The following is a 16663-nucleotide window of genomic DNA, read 5'->3' as shown; positions in this document are numbered from 1 at the left end:
TGGGGAAATCAAGGCAACACAGGAAACAGGTTCTAGGCCAAGTGGTATGTGGAACAGATGTTTATTCAGTGATTTGGTATTGGTTAAATTCATCCAGAACAGTTAAGATTCAAAAGATTCTTTGTGGGTAGGGGGTGGTGGCCTTAACTATGTATCAGACTATGTTGGCATCTCCGTCTACAGCTTCTTGCAATGGCAAGTTAGAAAAAAACTAAACTTTTGAAGTGTATATGTAGTGCTGCTGGGATTAGATTGAAAACTGGGCACAGATACATAAAGAAGTTGAATGGAAGTCTGCACTGTGATGTCAAAGGCCTCACGTCCAGTCACTTCCAGGAGCACTTTTACTTCCGCAATTGTTTCAGAATCACGTCCACGGCTTCTGCGAGGTTGTTCACATAACCGTCTGCCTTCACATCTGGGTGCTGCTCATCACAAGGCCTGCACAAAAGGAGACAAGAAGACAGAACCTGTAGAAAAGTGAATGGGGTACGGAAATAACAGGCAGCATCCCCTTCTCATTGTTGCAAACCCTGATCTGGAGGGACAGTTTTCACAGGGCTTTCGGTCCATTTGAGCAGCATCACTTCTCTCACAGATAGGCTAATCGTGAAAACTGGCCAGGTGCAAATCTTACACTTGTACCTGCAAGTTCATTATTCTTTTTTCTTAGCATTGCTCCAGTTTGAATTGCTGTCACATATAACTGTGATCACTCAATCAACATGATCTCTTTATCAATATAAATACGTACTGGATAACTGGTTGGATTGCTTGCATGAGTCCTGCCATCTGGAAACCAGATCCTGGTGAGCTCCTCCCACCCCCAAGTCCTCTTCTGGCATTCTGTGAGAGGGCAGGCTCTATGCAAGAAGAGGGGACATGCAGAGGATGGCGGTACTTCCACCCCCCCCCCCCCGGCTTTGTTTTTCCCATCACCTTTCACATGAGAGGGTGACAGTTTTCGGGGAAGGGACGTTCTTTGTCCATAAAGGTTCTGCATATGATTTAGAACCCTTAAAAATCAGGATTCTACATTCCATGGGAAACTTTCAAGGAAAAGGCTTTATGTGGGAGGTGACCAGGACAGCAATAGTGGGAGGGAAGCTCATGTGCCCATTCCGACTGGTTCCCTCATATGTAGAGCCCAAGAATGCCTAGAACAGCTGAAGAGGGCTTCCATGTTAGTGTTTGTTCAGTGTTACAGAAACAGAATCCCCTGTGACTGAAGCAGAAGCTATTAAGGGCTTAAATATTTTTCTAGCTCACTTCAAAAATACAGATAGTTACCTTGTATTTAATGAAGTGGACATAATTTTATGTAGTCGAGCTACAAAACACACACCTTCCACATGAATCTTCTATAAAGCCAGTCACTTCTAGCTCCATAACAAAGTCGATTTAGTCATGACCTTTAAAATGCACACCATTTTAGTGTAACAGCTCTTTTCTAGTCCCTTGTTATTTGCTAATTCACACTCCACTGTATCTCTTCCTCTTCCCTCATCCTCCAGAGGTCGGAAGTATGTTTTGGCTGGAATTTCTATAGCAAGAGTATTTCAGGATAATGAAGGTCAAGAGTTTTCAAATCAACTAAGATGGGAACCAGAACTGAATGCCTCCTAAGAGACTGGCTCATTCCTGGAGGGGCTGCAGGGACAGACACGAGAACACGGTTGTTCACTCTACAAGTTCCTCTCTTCAACAGTGTAAAAGGCAAGGCTACATTTGCTGAAGGATATTTCCTCAAATGTGAAGACACATTTCTCAAGAGATTCATGCTGGCTATGGATGCCACTTGCAGGATTCAGATGATATTTGTCAGAACAAGTCTTCCTATGTCTTAGTTCCTGAGGTAAGCCTACCAGAGGATTGTTCCCTTTTGAAGTACCGATTTTCTCAGGGTAATTAAATTTCTTACAAGGTTCCTTAGGCCCTTCCTCATCAGTAACAGATACATTTCTTTGGAGAAGGAAAAAGGAACATTTTGATCTCTTCAGTGTAATGTGAAGTAAAAATTAGAATCTTCTGGCATATTCCTTTCTGCCCCTGGGCTAATTCTTATCTTACACCAAGTCATATTATGCACATACTTGTGCACGTAATAGCTCTCAGGCGTTGTCTAGTCACCACAGAGTACAGTGTGGAAGGACAGAACTCATGCCACACCAGAGCTGAAACATCTGAGGACAGCAGTCTCATTTTCCGAGAGACCTTTTGGTGCTGCTGTGAGAACCTGAGTTCCCAACCCATATGTTGACCTGCTCACATTCAGGAGAGCAGAACAAAGATAGCAACATAACACACACATTGTGGTACTGTTGTCTAACCGTGTCACATTAAAGCTCTTTACTTAAAATATGTAAACAAAAGTAGACAGTAAACTTTGGATAGGGGCACTGCATGTCAATATATTTTGGAACAAAATGCACGCACACACAGCCTCAAAAAGTGCAAAACCAGCCAGTAAAAACCTCACTGCTCCTGCTCATCTACTGGATTCCTAAGCTAGGAAAAGACTTTTTTGTGGGATTGAAGGTGGCCTGTTTGTCAGAACACGTTGTATGTTTGTGGTGTGTAAACTTGTCTTAGCCTAATTTCTCATACACAGGATTTTCAGGAAGGCAAGAAGATAATAGTGCAGAGTGGGGAACTCAGGTCCAGCTGAATGGGATTCCCTAGATTGTCCCCCTTTCACCCAAGCACAGTTTGTTTGGTAATTTCCCAGCTTCTGTGCAGCTTTTTTCTCCTTTCGAAAAAGTCAAAATGCATCTCTAAATACTTTGTTTTGGGCAGTAATACTAGAAATAACTACCTGCTGCTATGTTTGCATTTCTGGCTGGACACACCACTGGAATGTAGACCCCTAGAGCTTTTCTGAAATGGAAGTTGGCCATTGGGCTGCTATAATGACATGAAGGACATGAATATACGCCTGAATATATATTGGCTTTCTATGTATAGAAGAAAGTCATGACAAATAATATGCATATCAGATATCTATGCAGGGCCTGGAGTTGCCTGGAGGTTATGGTCCTTCTTTTCTGAGGTGTGACATTCACCTTGCTACATTTTGCAGCTTCTGGAGCACCAATGTACCTAGAATGGCCACTTGATTAATTGACCCATGCACTGCATCGAGATGTGCTTCGAGAGGGGACCCATCCACTAAATAGAAACACACACATTTAGATGCTAGGTTCACCTGACTCTGCCCCCAAACAAACTGACATAATGGATGCCACAAGCAGGAGAGGAAGAAGTAGCTTTTCCATGGTGCTTACATCCTGCTGGACGACTCGTTGAATCCCTGTCCCTCCTTTGTCATGTCCTTTAGATGGTCACTCTGCAAGCAGGGAATATTTGATTTCCTTGTAAGCTGTTCTGGAAGCCATTTGGGCTGAACAGCAGGTGAAAATACTTTAAACAAACAAATAGGTGCTGCATGGGTACTTGCATCAGACACCCAAGGGACTCTAAACAGGGTGCATGAAGGTGCCGCTCAGAGTGCTGCCCTCCTGTCTTTCAAAGCAGCAATTTCAGAGTTGAATTGTCATAGCACATAACCATATCTTATTACCTTTTAACCCTGAGTTCAGAATCTTTGCTATTAATGTTGATACATAGGCCCATCTGGTAATCTGTTGTTTGTTTTGCAGTTTCCTTTGTAGAGTGCAAAAATAAAATCCAGTGTTCAAAGGAATGTGTTTTCTTTCCTTTATACGCATCAGAGTTTAGTGAACTGCCAGCAACTCACAAGCAAATGACAAGAATAAATGGTTCCCATGTCAATGGACACTTTTAATTCAATGGGAAAAAAAATTCTGTTGCCAAATTAAAACTTTTCTTTTACTTCTCAGTAGAGTATAAAATGCAAGACATGACTGTTTCATTTTGAAAGTATTTCACACTTCCTATAATATTTCCAAAATCACATTTCTTTACAAAAGCAATTTATTTATACTATACATAAGCTATGCACACCTTTTGATATGGCAACCAGGCCAATTAAGTTTTCACATACGAATGGAAGAAAAGACAGCTCTTAGTCTTAAGTACTGACTGTTGTCTTCAAGCAGCTACATTAGTAGCTATGATGTAATGTTTTAAGGTGCAATCTTACAGCCTCCTGACATCATGTGGGAGGCTATAGATTTCTTTGGAGTCCCAGCTCTGTGATCCTACACTCGTGGAGCTGGGATCCTGAAGGCTAAGCACTGTTCCTTTCACAACCTGTGAAAAGACTTGCAGCTGGCATAGAAAGGAGTGCTAACTGCTCCCCCCACCCCGGAGGTCACCATGGGAGGTGGAGGAGGAAAAAAGGGTGTGCTGGGGTGGGAGAAGGCTGGAGCTGTAGAGCTACACTGGTTCCACTCTGTGCCCCAGCCTCTTTTCCTCTCCCTCCCCAGCAGTAAATCTAGACGGACATTTTCAGCCAGTAAAACAGAATGTTGAGTCCAAAGTAAGGAGCCTGGAGAGATCACGGGGTGCAAACAGTACATCAAATAGGACTGCCCCCTTAGTCATCAAAATGACCACTGGGTATTAGAATAGGCTGGAGTTTCAGTGCTGGTGGAAGACTGTACTTGAAGAAAAGAAAGGGACAGTGTACAAAATTCTATGGCTGAATATAATATAGCATTAAAGGTGAAACTAAGGCCAACATTAGCTTTAGGAATTTCTCCACTGTTAGTATTCTCTTTGAAATGTTTTCCAAAACTCGGAGGAGGGGGTCATTGTGACTGCAACTCAATGAAACAAAGACAACTCGAGAAAATATGCAAGTTTTCAACAGAAAGGATAGTAACTGAATATGCAGACAGTGCAAACAGAAATTTGAGTTCAAATAATTCAGTTATTACAAATCAAAGTTTGCTTAAATAGTATTTCTTGAATGAGACCTGTAACCAAATTTGGAAAAAAAAACGTTATTAGGTTTCACAAAAGAGATTATTATCAAAATTGTATATTCTGTTGTCAGCATTTCAAGAACCATGAATAAAATGAGATAGGAAAATAAGTGTAATAGGAATATATTGAATAAACATTGGAATGATGCATGCGGGGGGGGGGGGTCCAAATACGATTTGGAACTTGCTGCAAGATTTAAAAGATCATCTATTTGTAGCATTTAACGTCTTATTGAATATGTAAGATATAAATCATCTACTGCATTGTGCTGCAGATGTGGTCAGGCTATTCAGACGATAAACATATATAATGGACTTGCAAATATTTAAAGGGATTTTGGACTTATGTAATCATTATTAGAGAAGAAATCCATTTGCCTAATTATTACCTAGGCTGAATGAACTGGTAGCATCCAAGACCTACTTGGATGGTATATTAAAAGAATCGATGGTATATTAACTTATGCTTTGTTGTCTACCCAGGGTTTGTCTGGCAGGCAATTAAAAAAACTGATTTGGTTTCACAGTGTTCGTTTCTCTCTTATTTTGCCAGTGGTCTGCCTAAATAATAACTATAAGAATACAAATAAAGAAGTCCTAGCTCTGTGTAGCATTTTCACAGGGCTAAGCAGCTGCCATGGGATGGAGTGGGTGGGGAAGTCCACTTCTGTCAGTGATGCTGATCCAGGATCTAACACAGTATTGCTCCATTAAAGGAATGAAAGCTGCTCAAGGTGCAAAGCCCAGCTTTTCACTCACTAGCTGGAGCAAGTATGGAGACATAGGAAAAACAAACTACTTTATGGAATATAAGAGAACTTTCAAACACTTTTATTTTGAGATACTGTGCAGTACCTAAAGGTCCCTTCATCTAGGTTGTGGTCACTCCTTGCTATTGGTTAAGCACTACACCTCCCATTCACTTTTAGCTGATTTTGGAATATTTGAGATTTTTGTAGATGGAAGAAAGTTGAAAGAAAAGTCAGTGTTTCTATAATTGAAACCCTTTAAAGGGGCCTCATCAGTGTTCCATGGTTAATGCAACCAATATGCTAATGTGATTAGCAAGTGCTACATTATTCTAGGAGCAGCACAATTTAAACTGCAGAAAGGTCTATCTCTGCCCCTTGAAAAACAGCCACATTATTTCTGACAAACTGAGTAGAAGCTATCTGTGTACCTGCCAGCATTCCTGGACAGAGAGAAATTAAGTTCATTTGTTGAAATTGTTTGCTATACTTTCAATTTGCTAAGAATGACATTGTGGTTAAACCCTAAGGCAGTTCAGGCCCTATCATTTAATGATACACACTGCAAGGAAGCTTTCTTTTGCATTGGTCAACAACTCCCATCATCCTCAGTTGGGATGAGCTGAACTCTAATACATTTAGAACACCTCTGAATGGAGATGGCTGTCTTAAACCCTGAATTAAATGTGTTGGATCCAAACTTAGGGTAGAAGCCTTGAAATCCATGGAACTTATCCAAGTCAGGAAAAGCATATATTCTACTGATTTCAACAGGCCTATTCAAACTATAGTTCAGTCTGGACCCAACCCTAAGTCAATGTCACTTCTCAATATTTGGAGTATGTTCTGTTGACACCTTCTACCCCCGCCCAATGGTCTGCAGAAACTATTTCAGAAGTAAAAACATGCCTTTGGACCTGAATGCTAATGAAGAGATCGGAAGTATATTTTCCCTGCTGGGATGTGTGTGCTGCAGTCTCACAAGGAGTGCATGGAAACTGCACATTCCCTGCATAGGATATTAATGACATGGATAAATAGTGGAAGCAGAACTCACTTGCATTTCCCGTGCTGTCGTTCCACTGATGCCTGAAGCTGCTCTTGGCATTCCAGAGTGACTGATGAGGATATTAAGACTTTTTTCCCTGAAACACTCGCAACAGGATTTTTCCAGAATCCCTGCCCACAAAGGACTGCTGATTATTTTCTCCTTTTATATTTGCACAACCTAAGCGCCATTCCCTCTCCAAACTACATTTCCTAGCCACTACATGTTGAAGTTAAGAAGAAGAAAATATAAGACTATATGTAAAAATATATTAATATGTCTAAATATTTTAGTGGTATGGTAATGTCCCTCTTACTAAAGGGAGATAAAAAAAATTCTGTGGTATTGAAAGAAGAGAAGTATACAATGGGACACACACGATACAGTGAGAGCTGACTTCTTTTCTTGTTGTGTTGATGAAGTCTAAAAGGTATTTGCATGACTGGCTAATTAAAAAAACATACAGACACTGCAGTGACACAGGCTATATAAATAGGAATTTGTTTGTCTAAGGAGGAGGACCTAGATGTTTCTGTGTATGTTAACTAACATCTGCTAAAATCCTGATGCAACCAAACTGCACTTGTCAGATTGTTATCACATTAAAACTTGCCTACAATATATGTGAACATGTTATGCCAAGCCACTGACAGGCTCATCTGCACTACTTCTTTGAGTACAAACCAACAGGAATGTAAAATAATTATTCTGTTCGCAAATACATTGAGTAAATGACCGGAAATACCAATCTCGAGCTGTCTTTTCCTGTTAGAATTTCTTTTCCCATGCAAGGGAGCATGCTCATGTGTTGAAGAACTTTCTAAAGACAGTAGAACTTAAATCAGAGCTATGTGAGGCTGTACGCTGGTTTGTTAATGCAAATGGAGAGGTCAGGCTTCCTTTTTCTTCCAAGATACCTGAGCAGGATGTATCCCGAAGCAGACCTGGGGACCTGAAGAGCAGTGAGTTGCAAGCCACTTGAGATGCGAACTAAGGACCCTGGAAAGGGTTGGCAGGGTGCCTAGCAGAGAGTATTGACTTACAGCCATGTCCCAGCTCCTTTGTTGTGGCTTCCAGTTGACAGATGACTATTAACAAGATGACTAAATCATTAAGGAACTGGCTCAGTCGCATCCCTGACAAACATTTAAAAGTTAATAATGTTGAGATAAAGATCACTGGGGAAGGATTTGAGCTCAGGTTTCTAATATATAAACTTGCAGTGTAGCATGATTTTTAAAAAGCCATTCTGTTGCTTGGGAGCAAGGCCAGCTTCCTGCAGCAGCGGAGAGCCTCAGTTATTCCAAAGCTTCTGTGTGTTTCCGTGTGCTTCAGAGTAAATACACATGGTTTCATAGGGTTAGAGCAAGGTAAACAGAAACTATCTGGTTCCTATTCTCCTGTCACATGTTGGTGTTGTAATTACTAAGGCTAGAATTCAATGCACACATGCTTGGGAGAAAGTCACTGAACCCTCTGAGTAAAATGCATGGGACAGTCAATGTTCATGACTATGTTCTGGATTTTCTTCTTTTCCATGTCTGCATATTGCCAGTCCCATTATTGTTGCTTGAAGTGTCATTGTTTTTAATTCTAGAAATAAGATATAGGGAATTTGTGACCTTGCAGATGTTGTTGGAATACAATTCTCTTCATCCTTGACCATTAGCCATGGAAGCACAAGTCCAACAACATCCAGAGGTCACCAGCTCTTCAGCCTAATACAAAGTAAAGATGGGGAAAATTCCATCAAAATTTTGGATTCTGCTTATTTGTGAACCCTTGCAGACTGGTTTATATAATGGTAGATTGGCAGCCATACATTCATTTAGAAGAAATTCCTGAATATAGCCATGTACAGATAAGGATACAAGCATTATGAAAGCTTTATAAAAAAAAGAACTGATGTAGTAATTATAGTTGTTAAAAATATACATAATTAAACAATAAAATATTTGGTATAGTTGAATTCCAAATACTTAAGATTATTTTTGTAGCATATCCTCTGTCCTCTGTGTTTTAGTGGAAATAATTATTGGTGAAAATAGCTTTCAAATCTCACAATAAACAGAATTTCCAATTGTAATCTTCTGGTTTATATAATTCTATGCAAAATTATGATCTGAAAATCATTATATGTTATTATAAAATATCAGGGCATCCCGTCTCTTCCTGATGTAGTGCATCCATGCAGCACCCACGTAAGCCCTCGGACAGACAGGTGGGGATTGCGCCAGCCTGTTGTGTAGAACTGGGAGCTGTGAGCACATTTTTAGAAGTTAAGTGCCACTGAGTTCAATGGAAATCACTTCTATGTAGGTAAGTATAGGACTGTAGCTTTAATCCATCACCATGCCAGCTATGTTAATGCCGGTTTCTGCAGAAATATGGTAACAATAATATAATCTTCTAAGCTGATGTTTTCTATCATCTAACTTCAAAACATTGTCATTAAGCAGCTCCCAAGTACACTAAATACATAGCAACAATAAAGAGACAATAAATCACCTAAAACCATAAATAAAATGAATGTGCACCACATATGAAATATAAGATTCTTTAATTTCCTTCCCCCCTCTTTTTGGCAAGCAAATCCTATATCCATTAAGAAACAGGTGCCATTAACACTGACTAAAACCTAAACTAAACAAATTGGGATTTGGCAAATTAATAAAAATGTGTAAGAAAAAATGAACATCACTACAGTACTGTCCAGAGACTAATTCACGCAGACTCTCTGATATGGTGAGATCACTGAATGTGATCTGAGCTTATGAACAGTCTCCCTGAAGTGGAGATAGCAGAGAGGGGAAAGAACTGATGAGCACAGAGGAGCCTCCCCTCCGCAGATGCTCCCCTGGCACATGGATGGTGGATGACACTGCTGAGCCAGTGGGCCCTGGAGCCAGGGGAGGGCTTGCAGGTGCTGCCTTGCTTTCACCCATCCGCTTGCTAACCAAGTGGATAGGATGACCAAATAGGGCCTCTTATCTTCTTCAGTAACAGTCAGAAGTCTTTTCTACTTAATTTTTCAAATTGTCCCCCCATCACCAGCCACCCTTATGTCAGATAAAATTCTACTGTTTAAACAATCCACGGGGGCATCTTTTAATCATTTCTGCACTGACTGGCAAGACCTCTCTAGTTTCAGGCAGGACTCTTTCCAAGGTCCAATTGAACACACAAGGGATTGAAGCTGTCACCCCCTGCCTACAAAAATTATGCTCCCTCTGGTCTTGACCAGCTCTCCCCCAACCTCCACTGCTTTAATATTATTGTTGTCCAGCATTTCCCTGAATTTAGCATTTCCCTTGTCAGAAGGGAAAATAAGTGGGCACAAAAGGGAGACTTAGGGAAGGGCTGTGGGTGCAAGGGGAGACTGTGGCTTTTTTCAAAACTCTGGTGTGTGAACATATGTTCCTCATATACCAAAATAAAAGTCTTATGAATAAAAATCCATTTGAAATTATCTTTATCAAAGTGGAGATGGGCAACAATATCTATACATCATGGCCAGTTTGGTCCTCAGCCAGTGGAGCTCTCTTGAACTAAATTGTTATTGTTTGTTAGGTTTTGTTCCCAAGAGTCCAGAACATTCTCTGCCAATTTATTCGCTGTTAAACGTTGCTTATGGACCAGGTAGCATCCAAGTTACAGAGAAAAGCTGTTTTGTCTGCTTCTCGGTGCTGACAGGGGAAGCTCTTGCCAGCTGTTGAGGCCAATGTTCTGGACGTGTATTTCAGAGAGGAATATCAGAAAGTCTGCTTGGCTGGAATGAAAAAATGAAAATTATAAAAACATCTAGTGGGTTTTGTAAAGCCTTTCAGATGATTTTTAAAACTTGCCACTTTACATAAGAAACAACTTCTTTGTGTTAGAGGAACATTTCTAAGGCTTTTCTGTTTGTTCTTTCCCCTTTTCTGTCAAATCTTTAACTTTAAAATCTTCTTCATCCTATGAAGCCACATTTGAACTTGAGATAAAGGGTAACAACAGCATTCTAGACAGACAGACAGACAGACAGACAGACAGACAGACAGCAGATCAATAAATTAAAATGTTGACAGGTCTGACAGATCCATGGCCCTGAGTGTGAACTTACAGAAGTTGGTAAAACCAAGTATGCACGCCTTACATACTGATGCCCTGAACATTGCTGTATACTGCTGTGTGCAGCACAGCTGTTTTCAATAAAATGGCATCTCCTTTCACCCCCTCCAACAGCAAATGCTCAAATGTGTTTCTCTTTCTCTGCCCATTTGCTGAGAAAACTGGGGAAAGAGCTTGCTGCTGTGCTGTTAAAATCCAAGGTTAATATTCTTCTGTCCACTTAGTTTTATTACCGATGGACTAGGTTAGGTCCCCCACTCCCATGTCATATTTCAGTGCAGTTAGAAACAGTTCAAGGGCACCAGGGAGGATCTTTTCCAGGAGGTACCCAGAAGGATGTATTTTAAGGCTTCCAAGCATAAGTACTAACAAAAATCCATCTTAAATACTGCTACACCAAGTAACAGGTAGCAGCTGGTATATTTATTTTGAATAGGTTAACTTCTAGGTCTTTCCTAAACCATCTAGGAGACTGCAGAATCCCATTCTTCTGATCAGTGCCAACCACCACAGGCAACTCAGACTGGGGGACTATGAAACGAATATGCTAATGGAGCAAGGCAAAATGGGAACCAATTTTTCATCATCTTCTCATGTGAGCTGCAACACCTTGCCTACCTCTCATGGCTCTAGAGCAGGAGAATGCAGTGGTCAGCTCTGCTCAAATGCTGTTCTGCCCCAGCCATTGCCTCCAATGTTCTGCAATAGCTTTGCAGAAAGTGGCTGTGTGGCAGCCAATGGCATCCACTCAACACCATTCAGAGATATCTCAGGACAGAACAATTCTGGAGCTCCCATAAGTGATACATATTTAAAAAAATAAATTGAACTTCTTCCCAGCATGAGTGAACTGCATAGCCATGAGATCTACACCACTCATTCACAAGGAAAAAATTCCCAAGGAGAGACTGATTCCTCCAAACGCACTGATTCGAGTCTCCAACAATCTTGTCTTACTTTTTGCCATTGTAGGTTGTGTGCTTATACAAAAGACCCAACAGTACACTGCCATTACTACTAATATCACTCAGCAGTGCTTACACAGTGTCAGCAGTGCTTGCTGGGTTTTCCACATTATTCGTATCTTTGTGTGAGCCTGGTTTCCACTAATGCAATGACAGCAGTGGAGCAATGGGCCATTTCCTATTCGCTTTTTCTTCCACCTTACAGGGCAAAAAGGAACCAAAGCTTTTGCAAATCTTAGCAAGGATAGGTGACCAACTACCCACCCTCTTCAGTCAGTCAATCCAGGGTCACAATTTCAACTGCCCTTCTCTCTCCACAGCACTCTTGAATCTGCCATCAGCCACTACACGTTAGGTAGCCTTAAGATAGCCACTCTTTCAGCCTCAGCGCCACTCCTAGAAATATGTGCCTAGTAAAATTTATCTTTCTTGTCGTAAGGATTATAGAATTATAGTGAATGTCAGCCTTCTCCAACCTGGAGCGCCCCAGATGTTTTGGACCAGCTCTCACCAGCCCCAGACAACATGACCAATGATCAAGAGTGCTAGAAATTGTATCCCAAAACATCTGCATCAGGTTGGTGAAAGCTGGTGTATGTGAAAGCATCCTGAGCTCAAAAGCAGTATATAAATGCCAGCTATCATCATTATTAGAAAAAGAAGAAGCTGATTTAAGTGCCAAATCAGTTTCAAGTAGCATGGTAATCCTTTGGGACTTGATACTCTTTGAAGAACCCAATAGGGCATACACTGCAGAGACAGTGTGATTATTTCCAGCTAACTGTGTATAGGAGTATATAAATCTGTGTGGGCCTCAAATGCCAACATTCCACGAATCTCATGGGCAGCTGCGTGAATTGGTCTTAATGGTAGCATAATTTAAAAACATGCCAGGATCCCAGTTCAGTGTTGAAAATCCAGGAGCACCAATGGACACACTGAAGTTCCACCTGTTCTCCAGGACAGAACACAACCAACTCTTTCTCCATTGATGTGCAAGGGGCAGCGTACTGAGAAGGAAAACAAAATTCTTCATGGTTTGGGATCTGGATATGTCCCAAAATGAGATTAGGAAAGTATGCTGAGGCATGAATTTAAGCAGAGCTTATCACAAACAGTGCTAAGCAAACATAAATTAAACAAGCTCAATATCCTTATGTATCATTCAACTTTGCTTTATGACCTTTAGAAATGAGGGGTTAAAATGTAGGATCTAAAACAAATTTCCATTTTACTTTTGTGCTTGAGAGATCACACAGCCCTGGCCAGCTAATTATGTAGCCATATAGGCACAGAAACCATCTCGTGCTAATGAGCAGGAATGATAGGTCACCCCCCCCCTGCCCCCTTACGCCCCTGCTTTCTGTTGGATCTCTGACCTCTTCTACTCCCCTTTCCATTTTTTTAAATTACTCCATACCCAAACCAAGCTGTGCTTAGTGATTGCTTCAAGAGACCCAGTTTTACTCATTTCTAATGCTGCAGTAAAATTTCACTACCAGTGGTTTACTGCCAATGAGGAGGAGGAAATATGATGTCACTGAACACTAGACAGGAAAGCAGTTCATCCAAAGAAAGGTCAAAAGTGGAAAAAAATAATCAAAGGTACAAAAGCAGAATGAAGCTGACCATCAAATTAATAGGAACTGGGTGTCACTTTCAAATCTCCTTCTCAGTGTTTGTAACTGGCATGCAATGGAATTTGCATGCAACTGGAATATGCCTGCATGCAAGTTTCTGAGCGCAGTTCAGCAAAAGGAACAGTGAAACAACAATAACCCAACAACAGTAGAATTAAAGTTGTATTTACAGAAGTCCAACACCCAAATTTGCATGCAATTTTGAATGATCCACAATGGGCCTGACTAGACTATTTCTTTTGGACCTGACTAACTATTGTCACAGATGATTGGCCCAAATAGTTTCCGTATCTGAGGCTTGTGGGTTAAAAAACCAAGTTCAGAATAGACAGGAGTGCTTATGGTTAATAAGACTAGTCATCCTGCTACAATTAGTTTTGGATAGGGATTCACTCCCTCTGGAAAATGAGGTCCACCGCTTGGGAATGTTCTTGGAACTACATATGCCCGCCCACCCCTTGAGATCAGCGGGAGAGGCCCTTCTCCGGGAACCCTCCATGAAGGATATTAGGAGGGTGAGTACTCGGAGAAGGGCTTTCTCTGCAGTGGTGCCCAATCTATGGAATGCGCTCCCCAGAGTGGTCCGCCTGGCGCCGTCGTTATTTGTTTTCCAGCGCCAGGCGAAGACCTTTTTATTCAAACGTTATTTTAATTGTTAATATTATTTATTTATTTTATTTTTTCGGGCCAGGTTGACTCATATTATATTGTTTTATACTGTTCTTATTTATTTATTATTGTGAGCCGCCCCGAGGCTTCGGCGAATGGGGCGGCATAGAAGCCTTCTAAACAAACAAACAAACAAACTACAGTGCTACTGCCCAGCCCCAGCCTTGGACAGTGTGCCAGGTTTCTGGAGCAGATGGCTACAATTACAAATGCTTCTGTTACATCCAAGCTGGATTCCCGTTGTGCACTCCACACGAGGCTGCTTTTAAAAAGTGCTAAGAAAGTTCAGCTGGCCCAAAATGTGGCAAGCAGGACTGTTATTCAGTGCCAGGCTGATTTCAAAATGTACAGTTCCACTGCTATTCCATCTGCAGTGGTTTCCAATTTGTTTCAGAGCCCAATTCCCACCTGTGGAATGCCCTCCCAAGCAAGGTTCACCTGGTGCCAACTCTGATGTCCTTTAAGCTTTTATCACTTAGCATAATCCAGCTGCTGGACTTGTTTATGCATTCCAGTGAATGAAATAACTTGTTTTAGCCTCACTTTGTTTTTATATTTCATATTATCTCTTCCATTTATATTTATTATATTTCTAACTATCTCTGGGTATGCTGCCCCAAGGGTTTAGCCTGTAGGCTAGCCTAAGCATAGCCTAAAGAAATAAAGTGTGCTGCTTATTACCTGTAAAACTTCCCCCACATGAACATGCCCATTCAATCAGGAATGAAAACACTTAGAGGACTCTGCTCTGTATTCTGCCACTATGAGAGGCACCGTTGGCAGGCATGCAGGAGGGGGCCACCATCAGGCATGCACTTTGACCCAGGGACTCACTGCCTGATCTCCCTAGAGCAGTGATGACGAACCTTTTAGAGACCGAGTGCCCAAACTTCAACCCAAAACTCACTTATTAAAAACAAAGTGCCAACACTGCAGTAAAATCTGTAAAGTGAGCTTTTAGTTTAGGGGGGAAAAACCAAATACCCAATCCAAGCAAATGTATATCTATCATTGGCACCACACTACAGGCCATGCAAAAGTTCGGATGAGTCTCAGCTAATGAATTGCGGCTCGTAACATCATCGCCAAGCACCGCTACTCCTTTCTGAGTGTGCACACAGCCGCTATGGGAACTCTTATCTGATGTTTGGCTGCTGGGGTGACACTGGGGTGAATTGGCTCACATGATGACAGAGAGGGCACTGCATAGCTGCTGTGGCAGACGAGCCATGGCTTTGCCACCACTGCCCTGACACTACCCTGGAGCACTCCATAACCCTAATCTAGGGGTAAAATACCAATGAAAACAGGGAGATTTTGAAAAAGTCTTCCTTGAGTAGCTTTTGCTGCACAGCTCATCATTTCCGCCCATTCTAAACACATTCAAACCATCAAAAGCATGCCAGGACACCTCATTTTTCCAAACCTAACTGTACCCTGGTGGACACCCCTAACCCTAATATAGTGCTAAAATTCCATAGGAAAGAGGGCAATTTGAAAAAGCATTACTTGAGTAGCGTTTTCTGCACCGCTCATCATTTCTGCCTATTCTAAACACATTCCAAGCATCAAAACATTACCAGGGCACCTTGTTTTTGTAACCCCAACCCCACCCTGGTGCACGCCCCTAACCCTAATATGGGGGTAAAGTTCAACTGAAATTAATGCAATTTTGGAAATGCCTTCCTTGAGCAGTTTTTCTGCACAGCTCATCTTTTCTGCTCATTCTAAACACATTCCAAGCATCAAAATCACGCCAGCACACCTTGTTTTTGTAACCCTAACCCTAACCCTAGTGCACACCACTAACCCGAATAGAAGGCTAAAGTTCCATTGAAAAGGGCGATTTTGAAAAAACCTTCCTTGAGCAGCGTTTTCTGCACCGCTCATCATTTCTGCCTATCCTAAACATATTCCAACAATCAAAATCTTACCATAGCATGTCATTCTTGTAACCCTAACCCTACCCTGGTGCACACCCCTAACCCTAATATGGGGGTAACGTTCCACTGAACATAATGCTATTTTGGAAAAGCCTCCCTTGAGCAGCTTTTTCTGCACAGCTCATCATTTTTGCCTACTCTAAACACATTCCAAGCATCAAAATCTTACCATGGCATGTCGTTTTTGTAACCCTAACCCTACCCTGCTGCACACCACTAACCCTAATAGAGGACTAAAGTTCCATTGAAATTAATGCAATTTTGAAAAAGCCTTCCCTGAGTAGCGTTTTCTGCACCGCTCATCTTTTCTGCCCAGTCTAAATACATTCCAACCAGAAAAATAATGCTAGGGCACCTCGTTTTTCCAACCCTAACCCATCCCTGGTGCACACCACTAACCCTAATAGAGGACTAAATTTCCATTCAAAAGAGGACGATTTTGAAAAAGCCTTCCTTGAGTAGTTTTTTGTGCACAGCTCATCTTTTCTGCCAGTTCTAAACGCATTTGAACCATCAAAATCATGCCAGGACATCTTGTTTTCGTAAGCTTAACCCTACCCTGGTGCACACCCCTAAGCCTAATATAGTGGTAAAGTTCCATAGAAAAGAGGAAGATTTTGAAACAGCCA

At 41.4% G+C, this 16663-nt stretch overlaps 2 protein-coding genes across 7 annotated transcripts in view; one reads left to right on the top strand and one right to left on the bottom strand.

Moving 5' to 3' along the window:
• Positions 1-3703, top strand: part of FAM53B (family with sequence similarity 53 member B) — a 160640-nt gene extending 156937 nt beyond the window's left edge. Inside the window, exon 7 of the transcript XR_006416226.1 lies at positions 1515-3703. The gene's annotated coding sequence lies outside the window, so the exon portion shown is untranslated. The remainder of the gene's footprint in view (positions 1-1514) is intronic.
• The window catches only part of LOC123031144 (phospholysine phosphohistidine inorganic pyrophosphate phosphatase), a 168031-nt gene continuing 151413 nt past the window's right edge, over positions 46-16663 (bottom strand). For 5 of the 6 annotated variants that reach the window (XM_044445684.1, XM_044445686.1, XM_044445689.1 and 2 more), the window contains one exon: positions 46-441. In XM_044445684.1, the coding sequence (XP_044301619.1) occupies positions 345-441 (97 nt within the window). In that variant the 3' untranslated portion in view covers positions 46-344. Of the gene's footprint in view, positions 442-10162; positions 10477-16663 lie in introns of those variants that run through there. The other variant, XM_044445685.1, reaches the window with a different exon arrangement.

This window comes from Varanus komodoensis, unplaced genomic scaffold (genome assembly GCF_004798865.1).
Source record: "Varanus komodoensis strain SLA01 unplaced genomic scaffold, ASM479886v1 scaffold49, whole genome shotgun sequence".
Taxonomy (NCBI): Eukaryota; Metazoa; Chordata; class Lepidosauria; order Squamata; family Varanidae; genus Varanus; species Varanus komodoensis.
The sequence above is the reverse complement of the archived record's forward strand: the minus strand, read 5'-3'. Positions and strand labels throughout refer to the sequence as shown.